This window comes from Aquarana catesbeiana, linkage group LG05 (assembly GCF_042186555.1).
Source record: "Aquarana catesbeiana isolate 2022-GZ linkage group LG05, ASM4218655v1, whole genome shotgun sequence".
In the NCBI taxonomy this organism is placed as follows: domain Eukaryota; kingdom Metazoa; phylum Chordata; class Amphibia; order Anura; family Ranidae; genus Aquarana; species Aquarana catesbeiana.
Window position 1 is genome coordinate 49,331,653 of NC_133328.1, and position 24,864 is coordinate 49,356,516.

Below are 24,864 nucleotides of genomic sequence, written 5' to 3' on the forward strand. Positions count from 1 at the left end.
AGTAATCCAACAGGAACCAACTCTCTGTACAGAAGCTTCCTTTAAAAAAGACCAGTCACTGCTGCTCTGTCTTTGCGCAGGGTGACTGGTCTTGTCTTCGCCCCCTACTGTAGTTTTCTGCTGGTAGCCTGTAGTAGGGTGGACCTGCTGGGGCTGTACCACAACTCTGTTCTCTGCATAGGCTAAAGGACGATGATGATCTCACTGTTGTATCACGGTCACGTGATAGTTTAAATTCTTTTAGGGTTTTTATCCGATATGTGCAAAGAGAGATCACACGAATACTCATAAATATAACATTTATTAAAAGTAATGTCAGATACAGATAAAGATAAAGAAAATATAACAAGAATACTTAACTAAAGATTCTGTCTTGCCATGGAGTCCCCCTGCTTTTATGCAGTACAGCTGACCAGATTTAGACATATGCATATCGCAAGTTCTGGTGTCAGACTAACTTATTCCAGTTTGGGCTGTGGTATTTAGACTTGTGTATGAGGAATAGACAACCCTCAAGCCAACTCCCTTTGCAATATGACCAAGGACTTGGTCAGTTTACAATCACACATTACTTTGGCATGATTCATCCCAATATTTGTGAGGCCAACATTAATTAGGAATATGAAATATACAGTTTTCCCATCAATCACCGCTTCTTTTATATGGTAATATCTGGGATTTGGTGCACCCAAAGTTGATTTAAATCTTTTGTGGCTGTTGAGGAATATATTTAAATATACATTTTTGTGCCTGGAGTTCAACTTTAAAGCATAGAAAGATCTCAAGTACTGCTAGCCACTAATGATGAAGTTCAGTTTTGTATCAATTTTATTTATATGCAATCGGAATTAAATACGTATTATAAATATTTGCACAAATTTTACCTTTGGTGGTGTCCCACACTTGTAACAAATTACTATCAAAATGCCCATCATGTTCAGTCAATGTTTTAGAAATGTTCTTTTGACGGATTATTTTGCATGCTCTAAATTAGGGTTTCATAACCAGGGTTCCTCCAGAGATATCTATGGGATCCTTGAGCAATGAGCATTTTCTGTGTCTCAGATAATTTCCCACTGACACCATTGATCTTTTTAACTATCTGTAAGGGGGCAGCACAGTGACTAAGTGGTTACCACTTCTGCCTGGCAGCACCAGTAGACATTTATTTTACCTTCAGGTAAGCCTTATAATAGGCTTACCTGTAGGTAAAAATAACAATGCGGGTTTTATTATTGCTTTAAGCGGTTAAAGCCAATCTTCAGTCAAAATTTAGTTTCTTTTTAGTTTCCTAGAAAGTTAAACTTTTTGTCAGGTTTCATTTCTGTCTGTGACACTATTCAGGAAATTTCCCCTTACTTCTGGTACCTGTGATGCTCATACAAGAAATGGGGATTTGGACATAATTAGGGCAGGTAGGCACAGCAATAACATTGTCGAAAAAGGTTCTAAAATGTCCCCACTCTACTAAAATTGTGTTTAGTCATTTTCCAAGATTGAGTTAAATCTTGGCAATTGGTAAATAGAAGGCAATAAAAACATGACAGACGTCCCAACTCTTCCAACTTAACAAAAACAGAGTAAAAGCATTTTGACTGTTGTTGAGCTAATGTTCAAGAGACTTATTGAAAAAATGATTTGGTCACCATGGGCAATTTCTCATGCTCTGGGCATTTCCTTAACTTTTTTATTATAAATATCTCTGCCCCTACACACACGTGCATTTTTTAGGACCAGTTTTGTGTAGAGGACAACTAGTCTACCATACTTTCATGTGGGAGGAAACTGGAACTCCCAGAGGAAGCCCATGATGGCATAAGGATTACATACAGTATTCAACCTTTTGCAGCTGTCCACACAATAACAAGATATGTTACAATGTTCTTACTCACAGGATGACGTTATGTAGTTGATTTGAAATCCTCTGTCTGTTAGTGTACTGTCAGAATGGAAATGAATCCAGGCATATGGGCCGGATGTCTGAAGAGGGGCAGGTGACTGGGTGCTGCAGTGTTTAGCAAGGAGAGTATCTTGGGGCAGGAGGCCATCTCGAATCTATTGCAAAGAAAACACATCAGATTAAAACAAATCATAAATTAATTAGATCTACAAAGATACTATTTTTTTTACACTACAGCCTGCAAAGCATTGCACCCGTGATCAGTGGATCACAGGTGCAATGTCAGGCTCCTGCAGACACTCAGTACAGATGTCTGCCGATACCTTCATATGGGCAGACAGTTACTAAAGTCAATTAACTATGAGGGCACTCATCAGCACTCTCATAATTCATTGATAACTACAAGCTGTGTGCCGCAGTGGCAGACGGGACTTGTAGTTTATTAATTCACAGAACTCTGTGAATAAATGACACAGTTGTAGGAGGGGGGAACCCCGCACAGCCGCACGGTTTTTAAAATTTGGGAGCAGGTGTGGGTAGAAGACCCTCTGTCCACTTTCACAGGTAGGGATCAGGGGGAAGGGGACCACCCCAAAGTACCATATAACACTCTAAATACTGGTTGGAAAAGGTGAACTTCAACTCAAAATGCTGTCTTATTTGCTGTCTTAAAGGGACCATCTAGAAATGCTAATTGTGCCTAAGCAGTTGCCTAAAAAAATCTATCCTGAAAAGTTTTAAATCCTTCTGAAAAATAGCAGCACACTCCCTGTAACTAGGCACTCTGATTCCGTAACCCCAAAGCTATGTATCTGCAGTGTAAAATCTAAAGCACTACTGCCTCTGACTGCTAGTCTCACTAGATCCATAGTAAGATTTGGTGATGTCACTACTGTGCTGCTATAAATTGTGAGAAAAAACAATCAGCACCACCAACAATAAGTGTTGCAAATCAAAATAAAACAATAAATTATGTTGTGATATGTGAATTTAATAATCTCAATTATGAAAATGCCCAGCTGCCAAACATTTCAAGTGATACACCACACTAGTAGCAAAATGAATAGTAATGAATAAATGTAGCGCTGTGAATATAAATAAATAAACAACACAAATTCCTAGTCGCAATACTCTCTAAATAATAAATAGTCCAATAAATAAAATTAAAAGTGAATAAAGCTCTTCTTATGAGCCTCCACATTCATTACTACTGTGCTGCTCACTGTTCTCCTTGCTGTAGAGGAAGCTGTACTTGATGACCTACAGTGTCAGGACCAATGCTGTATCATGGCCTAGGCCAACAAGGCCCAGGCCTAGGGCAGCACTTTGCAGGGGAGCAGCACGGAAAGAGTGCCCACCGGCTTACTCTGCTAGTGTAGTGCCAGTCTTATGGGGCAGACTGGGCTGAGAAGCAGCCCCCATAAAGCGTCCGCACTGCTTCCTCTTGGAGGGGGGGGGACGCCAATTCTAATTTTGACTGTCCTATCATCCTGGACCACAAACCTTCCTCACTGTGCTATATGTTTTCTGCTTCACCATTGGCATGGTTATATCTTCTTAGTCCTCTCCATAAAATTATCAGAAATTTGTGCTTAAGGTAGAACTATAGGCAACACTTTTTTTTTTTCATTTTGGATAGAATAAGGGAGGGTTATAGCCTCTGTCAGTTTATTTTTTACCATCCCTGTCCCATTGCAGAGATTTCCCTTCACGTCCTGCCCCATAGCCAAACAGGAAGTGAGAGGAAATCTATGCAAATTAAGGGAATCCATTGCCCCCCCCCGCCCTTTAGAACTAGTGTCCCCACTCGAAAATTTCAGGGCGGGTCTTAAGCGACAAGGGGCGTGGCCTTGACAGGAAGGGGTGGGTCATATTTAAATTAGGGGGTGCACGAGTTTAGTCAGGCCCAGGGCAGCACAAAACCTAAATACACTACTGGTCAGGACCTCCCTGCTTCTGCTTCATTCACATGCCTCACCTGTTGCTGCTTTTTGATCATTACCGCACCAGTCATCAGATCACCAATCATCAGATCACCAATCATCAGATCATCAGTCATCAGATCACCAGTCATCAGATTACCAGTCATCAGATCACAATCATCAGATCACCAATCATCAGATCACCAGTCATCAGATCACCAGTCATCAGATCACCAGTCATCAGATTACAAGTCATCAGATCACCAGTCATCAGATTACCAGTCATCAGATCACCAGTCATCAGATTACCAGTCATCAGATCACAATCATCAGATCACCAATCATCAGATCACCAGTCATCAGATCACCAGTCATCAGATTACCAGTCATCAGATTACAAGTCATCAGATCACCAGTCATCAGATTACCAGTCATCAGATCACCAGTCATCAGATTACCAGTCATCAGATCACCAATCATCAGATCACCAATCATCAGATCATCAGTCATCAGATCACCAGTCATCAGATTACCAGTCATCAGATCACAATCATCAGATCACCAGTCATCAGATCACCAGTCATCAGATTACCAGTCATCAGATTACAAGTCATCAGATCACCAGTCATCAGATTACCAGTCATCAGATTACAAGTCATCAGATCACCAGTCATCAGATTACCAGTCATCAGATCACCAATCATCAGATCACCAGTCATCAGATTACCAATCATCAGATTACCAATCATCAGATTACCAGTCATCAGTGCGGCAATTCTGACATGAAAAGCAAAAGCCCTGCTCCTCAACCTTAGTGGATAGCAAGGTAAGTCAGAAATGGGGAAAAGATCAGCTGCAGGAAACAACAGGCAATCATGGTAACTGGCCGTTTGTCCTCTGCTTGCCTTTTTTTGAGGCCTACGTTCCACAGTTTAGGAACTGTGTTGTACAAGATGCTAAACTGTTCCATCATTGTCAAATGTGTACATAAATTACTGCACAAAAAATATTTGTATCCTGCCCATTCCTGTTGTGCAGCATGGAGACTGAGGGGTGGGCTCTGTGTCAGATTGGTCATTATTCACTGCAATCAGCCCAACCCAGCATGTGCTGGTTTCTTATTAAAGACAACCAGTCAAAAATCAGCATTTGTAATTACTACAATTAAAGTGGTAGTAAACCGCTGTGTGTTTTTTTTTTTTTTTCTGGAATCTGCAAGGTAAAGCCATAATGCATTATGTGAAACTCACCTTAGAACAAAGTCTTCCAGTGGCGAGCTGCCACCGCTGACAAGGCTTCCATCTTCATCCGTCCTCCTTCCAGGTTTGCGGACTCTGGCTCTGTAAGTGGCCGGAGCCGCGATGACATCACTCCCGCGCACATGTGTGTGGGAGCCGCCGGTTACAGCACAGCACTCTGAAGGAACGACCCGGTCGGCCACTCCTTCAAAACGCATGTGTCGGTGACAGCATGTACTGTACAGTAAATATCTCCCAAACAGCGCACATTTAGGAGGTATTTACAGTACCTATAGGTAAGCCTTATTATAGGCTTACCTACAGGTACAATTTATGCATGGGAGTTTACTTCCACTTTAAGATGTTGTAACAGTGCAGTTTACCTCTCAGGAATAAAAGTATGTGCTATTATTCACTTGCATCCTGTCACTGTTGTATTGAAAATGTAAGGCCCCAATGAGGACTAACCTTTCTCTTGAGTTTTGGGTTAATAAATGTCTGAGCTGTTGGATGGAGAAAGATGAAACCCGTAAAAAAAGTGCCTCCTGTCAACATTGAGTTTAGGCAGGAGACAGGATGATCTTACACCGCTATTCTCTTTCTCTGGCTGGGTAAAATAGCAAGTAAATAATAAAAAAATACAGTCATCCCTAAGAAGTAACTCTTATAACATTTTAAGAGAAAAAAAAAATATTATGAATGCCCTTTTTTGACTAGTATAAAAAGTCTCCTGTGTTATACTTACAGAAGAGCACTTACACCCTTACAGAATGGAGGAATATCCCCCCTCCTAGCCCACTCCCATCTATGAAACATGTAGGTTGTGGGGTTGCCCGATGGGTTCTTCATAGGTGGGGTTGTTCTTAAAATCAATAAATACAAAAATATGAATAGGCCTTTTTTTTTTTTTTTTTTTTTTTTTTAGACAGTATGGCAGAGTATGGAAGATTTGGAATCTCTGTTGGGTCCTAGTGACACTTGTTAAGTGAGAGTAAATCCACACTTTTGAGCTGTAGGCAGAACAAGATTAACATGAAATTCTATTGGAGATGGTCATTCTGGTGGCAACTGTCTACTTGGGGATTTCACTTACTTTGAAGAGTAAGTTGTATCATTTTGAAGGCAATTTCTCCCACTGGGATGGAAATGACAAGAAATCTGACAGGAGTTTATACCATTCTCTACTCTATACATTAAAGTGCTTTGGATATGCTTTCATCTAAAAAAAAAAAAAAAACATATAAAAGGTAATGTAGACCAAGATGTACCTCCAAATAATCATTTTCACATGTGGCATGATGTTCTAGACTCAGTGTTCCAAAGGCAAATGTGATATAAAGCCCTGGGGCAGTAGAAATTGTCCAGTAGCAATCTCGATTAGGAGGATAATTACCCGGGTAACCAGGAGAAAAAATGGAGCCATGAGGATCTGACAGCTGACCTCCACATTCTAAATAAAAACAGAATATTATTTCAGATAAATTTATTTAAATATAACTACTCTTCCAGGTTATGGAGCTAAATACATTTGTGGTGCAAAGGCTATTGAGTTTGATTTCTTTAGACAGCAGTCAGAGTTGTAGTAAATCTTGTCTCCTGCCAGCATGGTTTAGAGAAGGTTTCTTATTCTCTGTGTGGAAGCAGTGGTCTCTTTGCAGAGATTAACACACCCCATACTGAGTCAGAGTTAAGCTGGGTATACATTAGTAGACTTTTGTTTGACATTTTTCATTGTAGGAGTGTTTGTTTTCCTAATCATTGGTGGAGTCAAATTGGCGCTCGTTTTCTACTACAGTGATAACAAATTTCAAAGAAGCAGGATGCAAGATTTTTCAAATGTATGAATTTCTAACAGTGTATGTGTTTTTTGATTGGTAAAGTCCATTCATTCCAAAATCGAATGTTAAAAGCAAACAAAATCTTTAACTACTTTCAAATGACATTTGAATGTTCTGAGAATTTTCATACGGATTTTCGTTTAAAATTCTACTAGTGTATATCCAGCTTTAGCCCCTTGCCGACCAGCCACTGTCATTATATTGCGGCAGGTCGACATAATCCCGCAAACCATCGTAGCTATACGTCGGCTCGCGGGATTGGGATAGCAGGCGCGCACGCACCGACAGATGCCGATGCTCCTAGTCAACGGTCGCGATGAACGCCGGCCACGAGCGATCGTGGGCATGAGAGGGAGAACAGGGAAGTGTGTGTGTAAACACACAAACCCCTGTTCTGTTCTGTGAGGAGTAACAGATCATGTGTTCCTAATAGATAGGAACCACGATCTGTCATTTCCTCTAGGTCAGTCCCCTCCCCCTACAGTTAGAAACACACAAAGGGAACACAGTTAACCCCTTGATCGCCCCCTAGTGTTAACCCCTACACTGCCAGTGACATTTTTACAGTAATCAGTGCATTTTTATAGCACTGATCGCTGTATAAATGTCAATGGTCCCAAAAATGTGTCAAAAGTGTCCGATGTGTCCGCCATAATGTCACAGTCCGGATAAAAATCGCAGATCACTGCCATTACTAGTAAAAAAAATAATAATAATAAAAATGCTATAAATCTATCCCCTATTTTGTAGACGCTATAACTTTTGCGCAAACCAATCAATATACGCTTATTGCAATTTTTTTACCAAAAATATGTAGAAGAATACATATCGTCCTAAACTGAGGAAAGAAATTAGCTTTTTTTTAAAAAAAAAATGGGGATATTTATTATAGCAAAAAGCACAAAATATTGTGTTTTTTTCAAAATCGTCGCTCTTTTTTTGTTTATAGCGCAAAAAATAAAAACCGCAGAGGCAATCAAATACAACCAAAAGAAAGCTCTATTTGTGGGAAGAAAAGGACGACAAATTTGTTTGGGTACAGCGTTGCACGACTACGCAATTGTCAGTTAAAGCGACGCAGTACCGAATCGCAAAAAATGGCCCGGTCATTCAGCAGCCAAATCTTCCGGGGCTGAAGTGGTTAGAGCTCTCCAATCAGCATAGTTCATGCTTCCTGCAGATTAAAGAGCTCTAGCTCTGACTCAGCAGGGAATGTGTTTAACTTCTGCAGAGAGACCAGAGAGCAAGGGTTTTTCTCTGTAACATGTAGGGTTGACACTTTTTCTTCAAGCCAAACCCGAACACTTTAGAGGCGCCCAGTACATTTTTTTTGTATACACTATAGGATTGTAACAGGCCCGGGACACCTTTGGGCCCTCCAAAGAGAATAGTAATGGGGCGTGCATAGTGCCCCCTCACCCTCCTATCAAGCCCTGTTCAGAGCCATATTCCTGTTTGAATATTGTGTCCGGGTGTCAGGTGAATCCCAGACAGGTGGCAACCCTAGTAGCATGCTGGCAGGGGACAGGTTTTTTTACTCAAGATTTGGCTGCTTTCTAAAGAAAACAAATAGTAAGACTTTACACACCATTTATTTTGATGCACCTGGAATGCATTTAGTGGATTTAAATGGAAATGGCATTTGGGCTTTAATAAGATAGAAGAAGTGGTAATACAGCACAGACGTCTTTTTAACACAGGGCCTACCAGCTCTATTTATCTGTTTCATTTTTGAAAAGAGAATGGTTTTTACCTGGTTGACGAGACTCCCAGTTTATCAGAAATCCCCCAGCGGCAAATTTGTCATCAGATTTGAACCAGATATATAAAGCATTGTGGGAGCTGAAGAGCTCAGTGGGGGCTTTGGTACCACAGAATTTCCCCAGCATGAAGGCTGACACCGAGTCTCCATCATGGATCTGCAGGAAGTCAAAATTGCATCTGGAACTCTGCTCCAAGTCAAAATAAGGGAATGAGATGCGCAGAATCTAAGAAAGAAGGGGACATAATGGGGACATGAAATACATTGAAGCAAAACTGTTTTTGATTCCCTTAAAATCAAATTCCAGATATACTTACATTTTATTCCCAGAATGGCAGTAAAAATTTAAGTGAAAATAAGACTGTATGACAAGAACAGTTCGGATTCCACACATTGAATAATGAAGCCCTTTATGAGCTATCCTAATAGTCACCTTATTCTATCATTCTGGGGAGTTAAGGTATATGTGAACCCTTACTATGTAAAACAACCAATTCAGCTTAAAAATAGAAATGCAAAACAAAGAAGTTTACAAAGATTTACTAAAGGCATATAGACTGTGCACTTTGCAAGTGCAGTTGCTCCAGAGCTTAGAAAAGGAGGAAAATTTTCACTTTGCAAAGAATACCCAATCACGTGCAAGGAAAATAGAAAAAACAGCATTTTTTTCTTGCACATGATTGTATGATGGAAGTCAGCAGAGCTTCTGTTCATTTACTAAGCTCTGGAGGAACTGATCTTGCAGAGTGCAAGAGGTTGATTTACTAAAGGCAAATAGACTGTGCACTTTGCAAAGTGTGCTCCAGAGCTCAGTAAATGGGCCAAAGCTCTGCTGGCTTCCATTATCCAATCTTGTGCAAGCAAAAATGCATTCTTTTTTATTTTCCTTGCATGTGATTGGGTATTCTTTGCAAAGTGAAGCTTTATCTCATTTACTAAGCTCTGGAGCAACTGTACTTGCAGAGTGCAATAAGTGCACAGTCTTTTTGCCTTTAGTAAATCAACCCCAAAATGTTTGTGTATATATAAGATAAGTGACCACCTGACCTCTGGTCTCCACTGCATAAGAGGTTTGAAGAAGCTGAGTGGAGACTGCAGGGGGTGTGTCAGCAGGAAGCAGAGAAACGGCAGTACACTGATCTTCCAAGTGATTCGCTGGCAGGGGTGGGTGTGAGCAGAAGTCTGACCATTGGAGTACAGGCAGGCTGTGCTCCCAAGTAGAATGCAAAGAAGAAAACTGACCACCATGGGATGGATGTGCTTCCATGCCCTGGCACCGTCAATTTGAAACTGGAAAGCAGGGGGACTGGCAGAATCACCAAGTATTTTACATAGAAGCAAACAGAACAGGATACCTTTTTATACAAGTACATGGTACAAAGGACACATACCAGGAATATGAAATGTTGGGGTAACATGCACTTTAATCCACCTAGGAGTCTCTTATGTCTCTTAGGACTCTGTTGTTAAGATCTGCACACCTGCTGTGCCCATTAGGAGTACAGCTTACTTTTCCTGCATGATATTGTATTTATTTTTCATTATGGGGAATAAAAAGGGGAGGAGTTGGAACACACAGGGACAAAGATGGGAATTAAGGCAAGGAGATCACACTGTTGGACTTCCTAGAACATATAAAGAAGCCTGAAGCTGACTCAGCCCCTCGCGGTCCACCTATAACTAAAACATGTTGTTTGGTGGGGTAATTGTTTATACCGTTAGAATGATCTGTTTATAGTGTACCTCTTGCCTAAATTCACTGGATAACCTGTTTCTGCTAACCTAACATTCACCTTCCATCCACCGAATGGCTATGTCTTAGTATTATTGGCAACTGGTGCACTTTAAAAGGAGTTTTCACTTTTGTCTGATTATGTCATGAGACAACAATACAATTGTTCCTTCTTTGTACAGATCTGGGTAATCTTTGATGAACAAGGAACACACACCATAAAAGTTTGTTAGCACTTCTTGCTGCAGGAAACCATGTGAAAGGCTAACATAATCTACAAAAGACAATGGATTCCATCGCACAACTACCGGGAGGACAAGGCTTCCCTGAATCAGCAAACTCACAAAGCCCTATTGCAGGAACAAATGTGAAAAGCTAATACAAAGTCTCTGGCTTTATAGGAAAATTGTATATAATGCAAAATAGAACTAGATCCCCAGATTCCATGTTGGCAACTTGGCAGCAAACATAAAAATGGGTCAAAGATACAAGGCCTTGCCTATAGGTTCAGTTGCCTCCCCAACAGCTGAGATAGCACACTTGCTGTTTGAAATAAGTTAGAAGGCTTAGCCACATAATTCACAAATGTTGTTGAGACACCTCACACTAGGAATAGCAAAAACAAAAGGTAAAAAAAACCCTATGGACCTTACTAAATTAAACAAGGAAGGGTAAGGTAGTAACACACTTACCCTAATGCCATGTATACTGACTTACCAAAAAGTACATGGTGTAACCCAAGTGTAATGGTTCTCCTGCAGCCCAAAGTCCATGACACCAAGTAACCCAAACATGCATCAGAAAGAAAAATGGGCTAAAGAACCTGAAAGGTGGTCACTGCAGGGTCAAGCAGTAAATAGAAACAAGGGTTTTTTTTAAAACAATTAATCATTACAAAAAAAAAACCTTCACCAATATGATGATTAAAAAGACAACGTTGCATAGCGCTACTCCCTAAGGAGCCGCTGAATTTTTGGGCCCCCTTTGCAGACACAGCTAGACAAAAGGAATTTTCAGCATCCACTCGGTAGTCAAAAACTAGTCCAGGGTGTTGTTTTGTTTTTAGTTTATTGGGGAATAAACTTGGATGGGGATTGGAAGGTATGGAATGCTGAGAACTGTAGTTACATGGAATTTGAGGACTAGAAAAACTGTCTCTGGCTACTGAAAAAAAGATCACAAGGACAACTGATCAGCCCAACTGGTAAAGCACAACTCCAACTTCTGACTGCAGGTACAGTGTCTCCCTAAAATGATGCTAAGGCACCTGGCTTCCCTATCAAGAGGCTCGGGGTAGCTGTATGAGCTTTAATGGCTCCAAGCTGTCCCTTAAAGATAGCTAGCTGGGTATTGCACCTGGCCACTTCTCCTCTATAGGTTCTGGTGTGTAGTACTTGAAGGTACTCACTCAGTCCCTTGTAAAGACCCTTTAGGCCTCCTGCTGGACAGGTCCCAATGGTTCCCAGTGTGACTCAGCTAAGCCTAGCTGAAGCTGAAAGGGTGTGAGGCTTCATCTGCTGCTATCGTTTTTCCTCCCTGGCTCCTTCAGTTTGGCTCCATATGCCTGGAGGCGAAGCCCCCCCCCAGCACAGGGGTCCCCTTCCAGGCAATAGGACCCTGAACTTTGCTCCCACGTGGCCAGGCTCCAGAATACTTATGGCTATCTCTCCAAAAATATTCAGGGCTCATCCCTGCCCCTCCACCCTCTAAGTTCTAGAACTCTCCAGGAGCTTCTAGACGCCAGGGGGAGGCAACTGAGACTCACCACCAAGCAAGCTCCCAGTAAAAGTAAACCTTGTTTCAAAAGATGATAGGAACAAAAAGTAGGGATCCTGGGTATATAACCCGTATACACTATGTAGCTATTATAATATGGCAGCTGCCCAAAGGCATACTGATCTACTGCAGATGATTCCCTCTATTTGCCCAAAACCTCAAAAGAATACAAAGGCTGATGGGGACCTCTCTATGGGTATTTATCACCTTTGTGGTATAAAGAGAGTCAAATAAAATGTGTAGTCATATATAGCTCCCAACAACGTAAGAAGGTTGTGTACAGGTGATTACAAGTCCCACTATCCAGCCAAGGGCTTTAACGGGAGATAAGTCTCGGCATAGCTTGGCTTCAACAGGCAGGTAAATACAAACACTGCTTATACGCCTTCAAGCCCTCAGACACACCCCCAACTCAGGAAGAGGGACAGGGAGAGAGTTGCGGTCATGTGTCAAAAATAGGGTACACAATTATATTTTTTGTAGGCAGCACAGTGACTAAGTGGTAAGCACCTAGTAGCACTAAGGTAGTCGGTTTGAATCTCAACAATGGCACTACCTGCCTGGAGTTTGCATGTTCTTCCTGTGCCTGCATGGTTTTCCTTCCACGCTCCAAAGACATGATGGTAGATAAATTGGCCCTAGTATGTGTGTGTATGAATGTGAGTTAGGGACCTTAGATTGTAAGTTTCTTGAGGGCAGGGACTGATATGAATGTACAATATACAGAATCTCACAAATCTGAGTACACCCCTCACATTTTTGTAAATATTTTACTATATATTTTCATGTGACAACACTGAAGAAATGACACTTTGCTACAATGTAAAGTAGTGAGTGTACAGCTTGTATAACAGTGTAAATTTGCTGTCCCCTCAAAATAACTCAACACACAACCATTAATGTCTAAACCCCTGGCAACAAAAGTGAGTACACCCCTAAGTGAAAATGTCCAAATTGGGCCCAATTAGCCATTTTCCCTCCCCGGTGTCATGTGACTGGTTAGTGTTACAAGGGAGCAGGTGTGAATGGGAAGCAGGTGTGTTAAATGTGGTGTAATCGCTCTCACTCTCTCATACTGTTCACTGGAAGTTCAACATGGCACCTCATGGCAAAGGACTTGAAAAAAAGAATTTTTGCTCTACATAAAGATGGCCTAGGCTATGAGAAAATTTCCAAGACCCTGAAAATGAGCTGCAGCACAGTGGCCAAGACCATACAGCGGTTTAACAGGACAGGTTCCACTCAGAACAGGCCTCGCCATGGTCGACCAAAGAAATTGAGTGCACGTGCTCAGCGTCATATCCAGAGGTTGTCTTTGGGAAATAGACGTATGAGTGCTGCCTGCATTGCTGCAGAGGTTGAAGGGGTGGGGGGTTCAGCCTGTCAGTGCTCAGACCATACGCCGCACACTGCATCAAATTGGTCTGCATGGCTGTCATTCCAGAAGGAAGCTTCTTGTAAAGATGATGCACAAGAAAGCCTGCAAGTTTGCTGAAGACAAGCAGACTAAGGACATGGATTACTGGAACTGTAGTCTGATGAGACCAAGATAAATGTATTTGGTTCAGATGGTGTCAAGCGTGTGTGACGGCAGTCAGGTGAGGAGTACAAAGACAATGTCTTGCCTACAGTCAAACATGGTGGTGGGAGTGTCATGGTCTGGGGCTGCATGAGTGCTACCGCCACTGGGGAGCTACAGATCATTGAGGGAACCATGAATGTCAATATGTTCAGTGACATACTGAAGCAGAGCATGATCCCCTCCCTTCGGAGGCTGGGCCGCAGGGCAGTATTCCAACATTATAACGACCCCAAACACACCTCCAAGATGACCACTGCCTTGCTAAAGAAGCTGAAGGTAAAGGTGATGGACTGGCCAAGCATGTCTCCAGACCTAAACCCTATTGAGCATCTGTGGGGCATCCTCAAACGGAAGGTGGAGGAGCGCAAGGTCTCTAACATCCACCAGCTCCATGATGATGTCATGGAGGGGTGGAAGAGGACTCCAGTGGCAACCTGTGAAGCTCTGGTGACCTCCATGCCCAAGAGGATTAAGGCAGTGCTGGAAAATAATGGTGGCCACACAAAATATTGACACTTTGGACCCAATTTGGACATTTTCACTTAGGGGTGTACTCACTTTTGTTGCCAGGGGTTTAGACATTAATGGCTGTGTGTTGACTTATTTTGAGAGGACAGCAAATTTACAGTTATACAAGCTGTACACTCACTACTTTACATTGTAGCAAAGTGTCATTTCTTCAGGGTTGTCACATGAAAAGATATAATAAAATATTTACAAATATGTGAGGGGTGTACTCACTTTTGTGAGATACTGTATATGTAAAGTGCTGTGTAAATTGATGGTGCTATATAAGTACCTGTAATAATATATAAAAATAATATTGGTTGAGAAAAGATGCTTATTAGACCATTAGATGGGTTTTTGAATGTACTAGGATGCTTGGTGTTGAGTGGTTCTGAGGGTACATTGGGCTTTAAATGGCTCCTGAGGGTTATGGAAGCTTTTCAGCTATCCTAGACCTATTACCAAAATGTATTAGTCTTAATACGCTCACAGGGCATATGAGCTGTCCAGGTCACCGGAATCAGGACAAGTATACAGGTAATAGATGGTACTGGTGCTCAACGCCTATCCTGTATTCTATTTCCCAAATCCTTCCCAACAGACATTAGTTACTGAAGATATACTGTATACTGTTGAGATGGATTTGGGAAGTGGAACACTGGAAAGGGACTGAGCATCAGCTCAACGTATTAGCTTTAAATTATCCTGGATCTTTTTAGCCTCATTATTTTACTTTTTTTAAATTTTATTTAATGTAGGGGGACTGATGGCTGAAAGAAAGTAAACTAAAAAAGTTAGAGCAACAGCACACAAGTAAAGATCAAATACAAGAAATAAATAAATGCAAAGCACAATTCAAAGAACACTTATTTAAAAAAAAATAACAAACTAGCCTGAATACACCCCACAAAAAACACACTTCTTCAGCCTAAAAAAATTGTAGATCTTATTTTTGAGCTTAAAAGCTTAGTGGGTTTCCACTTCTGCAAAATTTCACAAATGGATAAATCAATAATTTTAAGGCTAAATTAATTAAGCCTGAAATCATTCCACCTATCCCTAGTCTAAACATCACATGTGCCCAAAGCTAACATGCCTGAGCTTTTCCTGGCTTTTCACCATCTTGGATCTCTAATCATGTCACTTGTGTATCAATTAACTGCTTGTGCATGTTTGTGCCAGATCACTGAATCTCGGCCTTCATGGTCTGTCAGGATGACCAATACAGAGATCCATTCCTTGATTTATCTTTATCATGTCTGCCAGTTAACAAAGAGCTCCAAATAAATGTCCAGTCTACGATTCTACCAAACCATCCTAATTTAGATTGATTTTGTTACTTGAACATATCTGGGAAGAGTCTATCATCAAGCTACTCAAACACAACCTCAGAACTTTCCAAACAAAGTCTAAAGTTGACCCTTTTTTGAAAACCACTTCTGATTTGCTAAGACTTACAGTTTATATTAGGTAACTGCGAGGGACAATTAGGAGTTATACTTGTTCAAATTCGTTAATTATTTTCTGAAAAAGATACATTTATCTTTTTTGTTAGTTTTGGAATATTACCTTACAGTGGAACTAAACTGTATCTGGGCACCACAAACTGAAAAGGCTCTTCATTCATCTTTAATATTCAAAGCAAACTCACCCATTCACCCATGTCTCCATGCTTTATTTTGATAAAAAATCTTTTTGAAATACACCCCTCTAGCATTTCTAACTGCAGCCATCTTGAGTAAGGGCAGATGATTCATGTAGCATTTTCTTCCTAGCAGTGGTGGCTGGTGTTTTTTTGTTTGGGGGGGGAGGCAAACAACCGACCCCCCCCCTGCGGCAACTCAAATCACCCACCCCCCCTGCGGTCCGGCAGTCGGTCCGCTGCCACTTACCCTATCCAGGCGGCAGGCATCGGTGGGCAACCGAGGTGCAGTGGCAGGGATCGGGCATCCGAGGAGCGGCGGCGGGGATCAAGCATCCAGGCATCGCCGGGGACCGGGCATCCAGGCATTGGCCAGCGGCTCTTCTCCTGCTCGTTTTCGCTGTGCGTCTCCTCCCCTCCTCCTAGGCATCCAATAGGATCACATGTCCTTTCAGCAAATCGGGTGACGGGTATCAGACCCGCTTCCCAATTGGCCGGGAGGAGGATCAGTGTTGCAACAGCGAATATTCATTCGCTGTTGCAACACACCTGGGTGGGCTCCGGACTCATCCTCTGCGACCCAAGCCCACCCTATTTTGAAGCCTATTAGAGCCTCTGGCCGCCGTAATTCATGCACTGGTGCCCTGAAAGGGGCTGAATAGGGGATGGCCGTGGTGGCCATGGATAGATTCATGCTAAGCATGAATCTATCTATTGCATATAGGGGGTGGCCTGGAGAGAGTGGTGGTGCCCGGGCGCCCCTAATGGACAGGCCGCTACTGCTAGAATGCATCTACCCTTAGGCCAGGCATGCAGGCAGGAAGTTGTGCTTAGCTGAGTAAGCCTTTCCTCCCCTCCTCAGGAAAAAAAAAAAATATATATATATATATCAATAAAGACTCCTGGGATGTATAACATAATTTTGGCCTAGGCAAGAAACCAGAAAGCAACTGAAAAAATGTAAAAAAATATATAAAAAAATAAAGAGTTCCTATCTATTTCCTAATGCTGGCAGCATTAGGATTAACATGAGGTAATGCTGATTGAGAGAGTTTAGTTCCACTTTAAATTTGCTAAGCTTGCTCCATTTGCATTGTCAAATCCACAGACAAATTCTGTTCTACATTCCAGAACAACAAAAATAAATCAGTTTAATTAGGAAACCATACAGCTAAAAAATAAGAAAGCACAGAGAAAACCAAAACATTTATTAATGGTTTATGAAAACCGGTACAAGCCAACAATAAAAGTCTCCTGCAGGGCGTAAACTCCTTTAAATGAAGTTATTTAAAATTAGTTTGGATCATGGAAACATAGAACAATGCAGACCGTTGTCACAGAGTGCCAAAGCAAGTATCCAAGAAATGGGTGTGAAATTGTGACCAGATGGTCTTGCCAGGGAAAATGCCCCAAAACATCTAAAACTTGTCAGAACCAAATGAAAGTCATTGTTGACTCTTTATTAAGTGAGTAAAAAGAATGTTACTGACTACTTTAATTCTAAAATTGTTTAGCAAATTAAGGTGCAACACCATTATTGGCTGCCACCCTTTTTACTTTTCTGGTACAACTGTACTTCAAGTTTTTTGGAGACAAAACAATGCTTTCAAAGTTGAATAGCATAGCAAACACATAATATGGCAAGGATTTTAAACTGTTTTGCAGATTCGTATATGCTTCTCTTATGTAAATATTAAGATAGGCCATTCTAGGACACTCACTGAAATCTTTTATGGTTCCATGTACGAGGCTCTGTTTAAATATAATTGCATTATCATTCCAGGAAGCTTGTTGATAAAAAGTTAAACCCATTTACTAAAATCTCATGGTTACAATACAAACTGATCAAGCAAAACTACTGTAAATGTCATTCAGCTTGGGTTGACATCTACTTTAAAGTGATTGTCCAGTGCCTCCACAGGAAGCCGCTTCCCATGGGGGGAACTCGTGTGTGTTTGCTGCGGGACTCTGCCCCGTCCCCCCCAGCTCCCTCATCACTGGCTTTGATTGACAGCCAATGGCTCCCGGTGCCCCAGCAAAGCCAGCGAGACCCGTAAGCAAGAGGAGAGAAGCCGTGCACAGCGCTGGATCGAATGAGGGCTTAGGTAAGTGCAAGGGAGGGTCAAAATCGATGCCTAAACATTTTTTACCTTACTGCAAGGAACACAGTAAGGTAAAAAATTATTTAAGCTTTAGTAAAACAAGGCTATGCTCCCCCCCCCCCCAACACTATTTTGGGACAGTCCGTGGGCCTGGTGATTGATCGCTCAAAGCTCAAGCACTGCATTGTAGGATTTTCAGAACACATGCAAGAGCTCTTGACCCCAATTGGGAAAGTCACCTTTGATCTCTATTTCAAGGAAGGCAGCTGTTCGTTCAGCATTGTATCCTGAAGAACCCCCCAGAAAAGTCTGAACAAAGTGTAAAAGGATGAAAGTGCCACCAGTTATATACAATAGGGAGGCTATGTCTTAGCGCAACAACAACCATCCTCCTCACCCCCCCCCCCCGCGCTTTCTTTTTGTATCTGATTATTCTTCAAATTATAATCACATATACAGTATATATTCTCACTAAAGAAAGCTTAGCTCCCCCCCCCAGGCTGTTATCATGCAGCAGGGGTCCATCTCCCAGCTGGGCTCCTTCAGCCCCACCTACTTGGTATTCGAAAAAAGTCAACAGCGAAGTCCATACAAAATATGCAGAGTTTTGTTTCTTTTTTTTTTTCCATTCTTTCTTTTCTTTTTTTAAATAATGTTTACAATGAAATGTAACAAAACATTATACATGAAGGAACTTCAGAGAAAGAGAGTTTATTTATTATTAATTAGGTGGTCCAATATACAACAGGATCTAATGTGTTTTGGCTTCCTACTCATAAGTAAGGCTTTGTAAACTGTTGTATACTGGACCACTAGATTTTTAATGAATAAACTCTGTGGATTTCGTATAGATTCCTGCACTGACTTTTTCATATATATATATATCTATATATATCTATATATATATAGATATATATATATAGATATATATATATAGATATATATAGATATATATATAGAGAGAGAGAGAGAGAGAAAGAGAGAGAGAGATACACGGCTTTTTTTTCTCAGAGAAAAGGTGCAGGAACTCCTCCTTTTCTCCACCCCTACCCACCTCCGAGCACCATTTCTTGGTTCTACCCCCTACCCACCTCCCATACTGCCCTTTTAGAGAATACAGAACCAAGTATTTTGTGCTGATCAGTAATTTATATGGAATGTGTTAATGATAACAGAAAAAGCAGTAAAATAGGTCCACTTTAGCCAGTAACAATAGAGCCCCCTCCAGCAACAATAGACAATGGACCACCCGAAACAGAATCCCCCAGCAGCAACAACAGATCTCCTCACAGCCAGCATCTATAGACTTTCCAGCAGCCAGCAACAATAGACCCATCCCTCAACAGTAGATCTCTCCTAGCAAATAACTGACCCCCAAGTAATATAAGACCCAGCCCCAGCAACAATAGGCCCCCACCAGCAACAATAGACCCCCCTGCAAAAATAGATCCCCTCCATCTAGAATAGATCCCCCAGCAACCAGCATCAATATACCATGCAGCACATCCCAGCACCCCTTACCATTACATACACTCAGTGCTGGAGGTGCCGGAACTGCTTTCCACCACCTTCCTGCTGAAAAAAAGCCCTGGTATAGATATATATCAATATCTATATCTATATGTATATCTATATATATATATATATATATATATATATAGATATACATACACTCGCCGGACGCTTTATTGGGTACACCTTGCTAGGACCACCTTTTATCTTCACAGCTGCCTTAAAGTGTAACTCCACTTTCGTGGGAAAAAAAATAGCAAATAAAGAAAAAATAATATAGCGCATATGATTGCGACACTAATCATTTTGTGGTTGAATGTTATTAAAAATTACCTTTCCTTTTCAATTTGCAGCCAATGTAATTTTCTGAGACTACATTGCAATATGGCTACCTGGAGTTGTTTTGTACAGAGTGTGTACTGACCACTCCCCAGAAACATCATTTCCTGCTTGTGTGATTGGCTCACCAATGTTCCCAGAAGTCTGCCTAAGATACAAGCCAGATTTCAGGCATCCCCTGCAACAAAAATGTCATTTTTTGAGAGATACTTTCAACAGGAACCCGTCTAAAGGGATGCAGGCCCAGCAGATTTCTCCATTAGTGCTCTGTAGCTCCACACCTGAGAGTGAATTATGAAACCACTCCCATTAGACCTACTCAGAACAGAGGCACAGAGAAACGTACATGGATTTCTTCAGAATAACAAAAGGTAGCAATCTGCAACAAAGTTTGTTATAATCCTTGCAATGTACATAGATCACCCAGAGGGGAATGTTTTTTGTCTACAAAAGTGGAATTACGCTTTAAGTCTTCATGGCATAGATTCAACATGGTGTTGGAAACATTCCTCAGAGATTTTGGTCCATATTGACTTGATATCATCACACAGTTGCTGCAGATTTGTCAGTTGAACATCCATGATGCGAATCTCCCGTTCTACCACATCCCAAAGGTGCTCTATTGGATTGAGATCTGGTGACTGTGGAGGCCATTGGAGTACAGTGACCTCATTGTCATGTTCAACAAACCAGTGGTGAGATGATTTGAGCTTTGTGACATGGTGCATTATCCTGCTGGAAGGAGCCATCAGAAGATGGGTACAATGTAGTCATAAAGGGATGGACATGATCAGCAACAATACTCAGGTAGGCCGTGGTACTAAGGGGCCCAAAGTGTGCCAAGAAAATATCCCCCACACCATTACACCACCACCAGCCTGAACCGTTGATACAAGGTGGGATGGATGCATGCTTTCATGCTGTTTACGCCAAAGTCTGACTCTACCATCTGAATGTCGCAGCTGAAATCGCGACTCATCAGACCAGGCAACGTTTTTCCAATCTTCTATTATCCAATTTTGGTAAACCTGTGCGAATTGTAGCCTCAGTTTCCTGTTCTTAGCTGACAGGAGTGGCACCCGGTGTGGTCTTCTGCTGCTGTAGGCCATCTGCTTTAAGGTTTGATGTGTTGTACATTCAGCGATGGTACCTTGGTTGTAACGAGTGCTTATATGAGTTACTGTTGCCTGTTATCTCGAACTAGTCTGCCCATTCTCCTTTGACAATAACAAGGCCTTTTTATCCACACAACTGCCGCTCACTGGATATTTTCTCTTTTTTTTGACCATTCTCTGTAAACCCTAGAGATGGTTGTGTGTGAAAATCCCAGTAGATCAGCAGTCTTTGAAATGCTCAGACCAGCCTGTCTGGCACCAACAACCATGCCACGTTCAAAGTCACTTAAATCCCTCTACTCCTCCCAGTTCTGATGCTTGGTTTTAACTTCAGCAAGTCGTCTTCACCACGTCTAGCTGCTTAAATGCATTGAGCTGCTGCCATGTGATTAGCTGATTAGTAATTTGTGTAATTGAACAGGTGTACCTAACAAAGTGTCCGGTGAGTATATATTTGTTAATAATACATATAGGGTTTATTTACTATAGCATCTAGTCAGGAAAATGTGTGAACAAATGGTTACAAGCGAATAAAATCCATAGAAAATGACTAAATCTAGTCGAAAAAAGGTATTCACTATAGCACGCAGGGAATAAATAGTCACAAAATCAAATTCACTACAGGTCACATTAAATCAGTGACCGACTAAATCAGTAGTCGTGGTAGAAGCATGGGGATTGCACATGGAAATAATGTTTAGAGCTTATTCTCATAGATTAAATGGTTCCTAAACATGTGGCATATTGTTTGGAGATGATCTGCTTTTAAATTTCTTGAAAGCAGAAAAATGCTTGAAAGTCTGAGAAGAGATAAATTCCCCCTGTTTTTAGAACTCTGTACAGGCAGTCCCAAGTTACGAACGGGTTAGGGACTGCCTGTTTGTTCTTAAGTGGGATTTGTTCGTAAGTCGGAAGCGCATGCGCAGAACGGCAGAGACGTCGGAATCTACTCGAGCATGGGGCTAAAACGAAATGAGAGCAGGATTGTGACCAATTTTCAGTCTGGGCACGCTCAGTTGTGTCAGTACAGGAGATCCCCAAGTAACGAACCTCCGACTTGCGAAGGACTCCTACTTACGAATGGGAGGCGGCGTCATCGGGCACATCGGAAAACATCGGAAAACGATGTTGGAAAACAACGGAAAACATTGGAAAACTCTCTCTCTCTCCCCAGTATATATATTTGTGTATATACTGCCATGTGCATTGGTGCATTGTGTATGCCCAGGGACTTTGCCATTTGTGAAATATCTTTTATTACACTGAGCATGCTCAGCCACTTTGCCATTTGAGCCATATCTCTGGATACACTGAGCATGCTCAGAGACTTAGTTGTTTGACATCTGATAAGTAAATGGTAGATAATGCACTTGTTGCTCTCCATCTCACATACATCTAAACCAAAACTTCCACAGCTGTCTTCACAAACCACACACAATACCATTGCTGATGCAAATTTAAATGAGTAACAATTTTGTGTATCGTTTAGTATTTCCAAATGATCATAATTTTTTACCACAAATGTAATATGTGTACCAACATCATTAATCCGAATCAAAATGTCATTACCAAAATTTAGAGGGTAACATCACTTTTTTACATTCACACACCAAAAAAACACCAAATATCACAGAATAAATCAAGAAACAGAACTCCTGCCTGATGTAATTCCACCACCTATGGGTAAATGCCTAAAGAAATGTAGTATTTAGGTGTAGGAGGGTTCCACCACCATTGCAAATCTTGCCACATGTGTTCCATGGCAAAGGGCAAGAAGCAGACATGTGAATTCCACACCAGCACCAATTGCAGCCTCCTACCAAGAAAAAAGCCCCAAAATTAGAGATGGTCGTATAGCAGCATGCTGACAGTAATCAGCCATAACCAGCCTTGGAACCAGATGGCATATCACAGAAACAGGCTGGTCAATGGCACTCATGACTTCCAGGGTACATCTGCATTGATTAACTTTTTGCACCCCTGGGACTTAGGGCTGTTGAACACCACAGAGCTGGAAGCACAATGCATGTGGCAGCACAGTGGCTAACTGGTTATTTTGCCTTGCAGCACCGGGGTTGTTGGTTTGAATTCCAAACATGCCACTATATGGTTAGAGGTTTGTATGTTCTTCCTCTATTGTGGTGTTATAGCTTCTCTTTCACAAGGTATTATATTTCTGATTAGTTTCACATAATGGAAACAAAAGAAATTACATTATAAATAAAGCGAGTGTGGGTTTTACACAAAAATCTATAACAAGTTTTTTTTGGTCAGATATGGATTCATAAGTATGGTGGGATCCTGCATCCATATTTAAATGTTGGATGCTGATGACAAATGTGCTTGGCAACAGTTTGTAGGAAGCAGCCCTCACAAAGTTGACATTTCCTGCTTTGTACCCAGAGTGATCGGATAGATGGTGTGCCCTCCCATTATATAGTTTTGGTAAATCTAAAGGAGATTGTACAGAGCTTGTACAATCAGATTGTGTAGTGTATGGCCACCTAAAATGAACTAGTTGCTAACTACTTCTAATCCTTGTTTGCTTTGAACACCATTTTCAAAATACAAATCCACTTCAGTAACATTTAGAAAGCTAGGGGTGGCTCTTAATTGTGTCCAGGGAACGCTACGCAGAGTGGAGTGGAGTTGTGCTGCCTGCCACAATTGGGTGTAACAACACGAATTTGATCATAAAAAAAAATCAGGGTGGGGGTCCCCCCAATCCAAACCAGGCTTTTAGGTCTCTATTATTTGATAAATAATTGTAAATGTCTAAATAGAATTTTATTAGAATGTTGACTTCTAGTTATATATGTCTATGCTTTCAGCATAGTACTACTATATATTTGAGGTAGAAACCTGATCAACACAATGGCTTAGTGGTTAGTGCTCTGAACTAGCAACAGTCAGGTCATGGGTTCAAATGCCACCTGTGTAGCTATCTACCACGTCCCTAAAGTTTCAATGACAAATGGATATGTGTGTAGGCAGAAGCATATTTGCCATCACCATGATACAAATTATCTCTCGCTGATGCGTTTGCCAAAGCAAATATGAATTTGCCATTGCAATTCTAGGGAGGTGGTAGCATGTGTGAGATTTGAACTCATGACCTAAGTGCTGCTAGCTAAGAATGCTAAAGATTAAGCCAATGTGCTGAGTACAATTATACCTAGAATACAAAGAAGTACCATGATTACAGAATGAACATATATAAATAGAACTCAACATTTTCAGAAAATACGAATTAGACATAAAAAAGTTTGACATATATAGAATAGAGATATAACTCTTACATCAATAATAATAATAATATAAATATCAGCAAAAGAAGCAAAACAAGTCACATCTACTAATTTTTGACGATTTAGCAATGATCTTGCATTTGTATTTTAGGAGAATATAGATTCTCTTGATCTCTGTTCATTCGTTAATCATTGTACTACTGTATATTCTATAGGTACATGTGCTCATCTCAATGGCTTAGTGGGTTGCACTCCTACCTAGGAAGACTTGCACCATGGGTTCATGATCATAGCTAAATACTGCAGTGCAGTTCTATATAGGTGACTTGTTGGCAATTGCCAGTTATGGAACTGTGAATATGCCGAATCGGAATTTACTAATGCCCACTTACTCACTTCGCTGTTCACCTAGTTGAGGTCTTAATTGCCTTATTTGGGAGTAACTAGATGTAGAGTGACTACTTTCTCCTTATTCTTAGTAAATTAGGCCCATAGTTATTTTATGATGCCTATATATGGTTTTGTGAGATATTGTACCAACCTTGTTGCTTTACCATCTGTGGACAAAGTACAGGTTCGTTTTAAACATAATTGATTTCCTCAGTTATTTGTTTACTTTTTGCATCATCATTCTAAGACTTCATGACTT

The 24,864-nt window shown here is 41.1% G+C and overlaps 1 protein-coding gene across 1 annotated transcript in view; it reads right to left on the bottom strand.

Moving 5' to 3' along the window:
* Window positions 1-24,864, bottom strand: part of CUBN (cubilin) — a 388,954-nt gene that overhangs the window by 282,377 nt on the left and 81,713 nt on the right. Inside the window, exons 14-16 of the mRNA XM_073629712.1 lie at window positions 8,652-8,886; window positions 6,329-6,510; window positions 1,893-2,055 (exon numbers count right to left, since the gene is read on the bottom strand). Coding sequence (XP_073485813.1) covers window positions 1,893-2,055; window positions 6,329-6,510; window positions 8,652-8,886 — 580 coding nt within the window. The remainder of the gene's footprint in view (window positions 1-1,892; window positions 2,056-6,328; window positions 6,511-8,651; window positions 8,887-24,864) is intronic.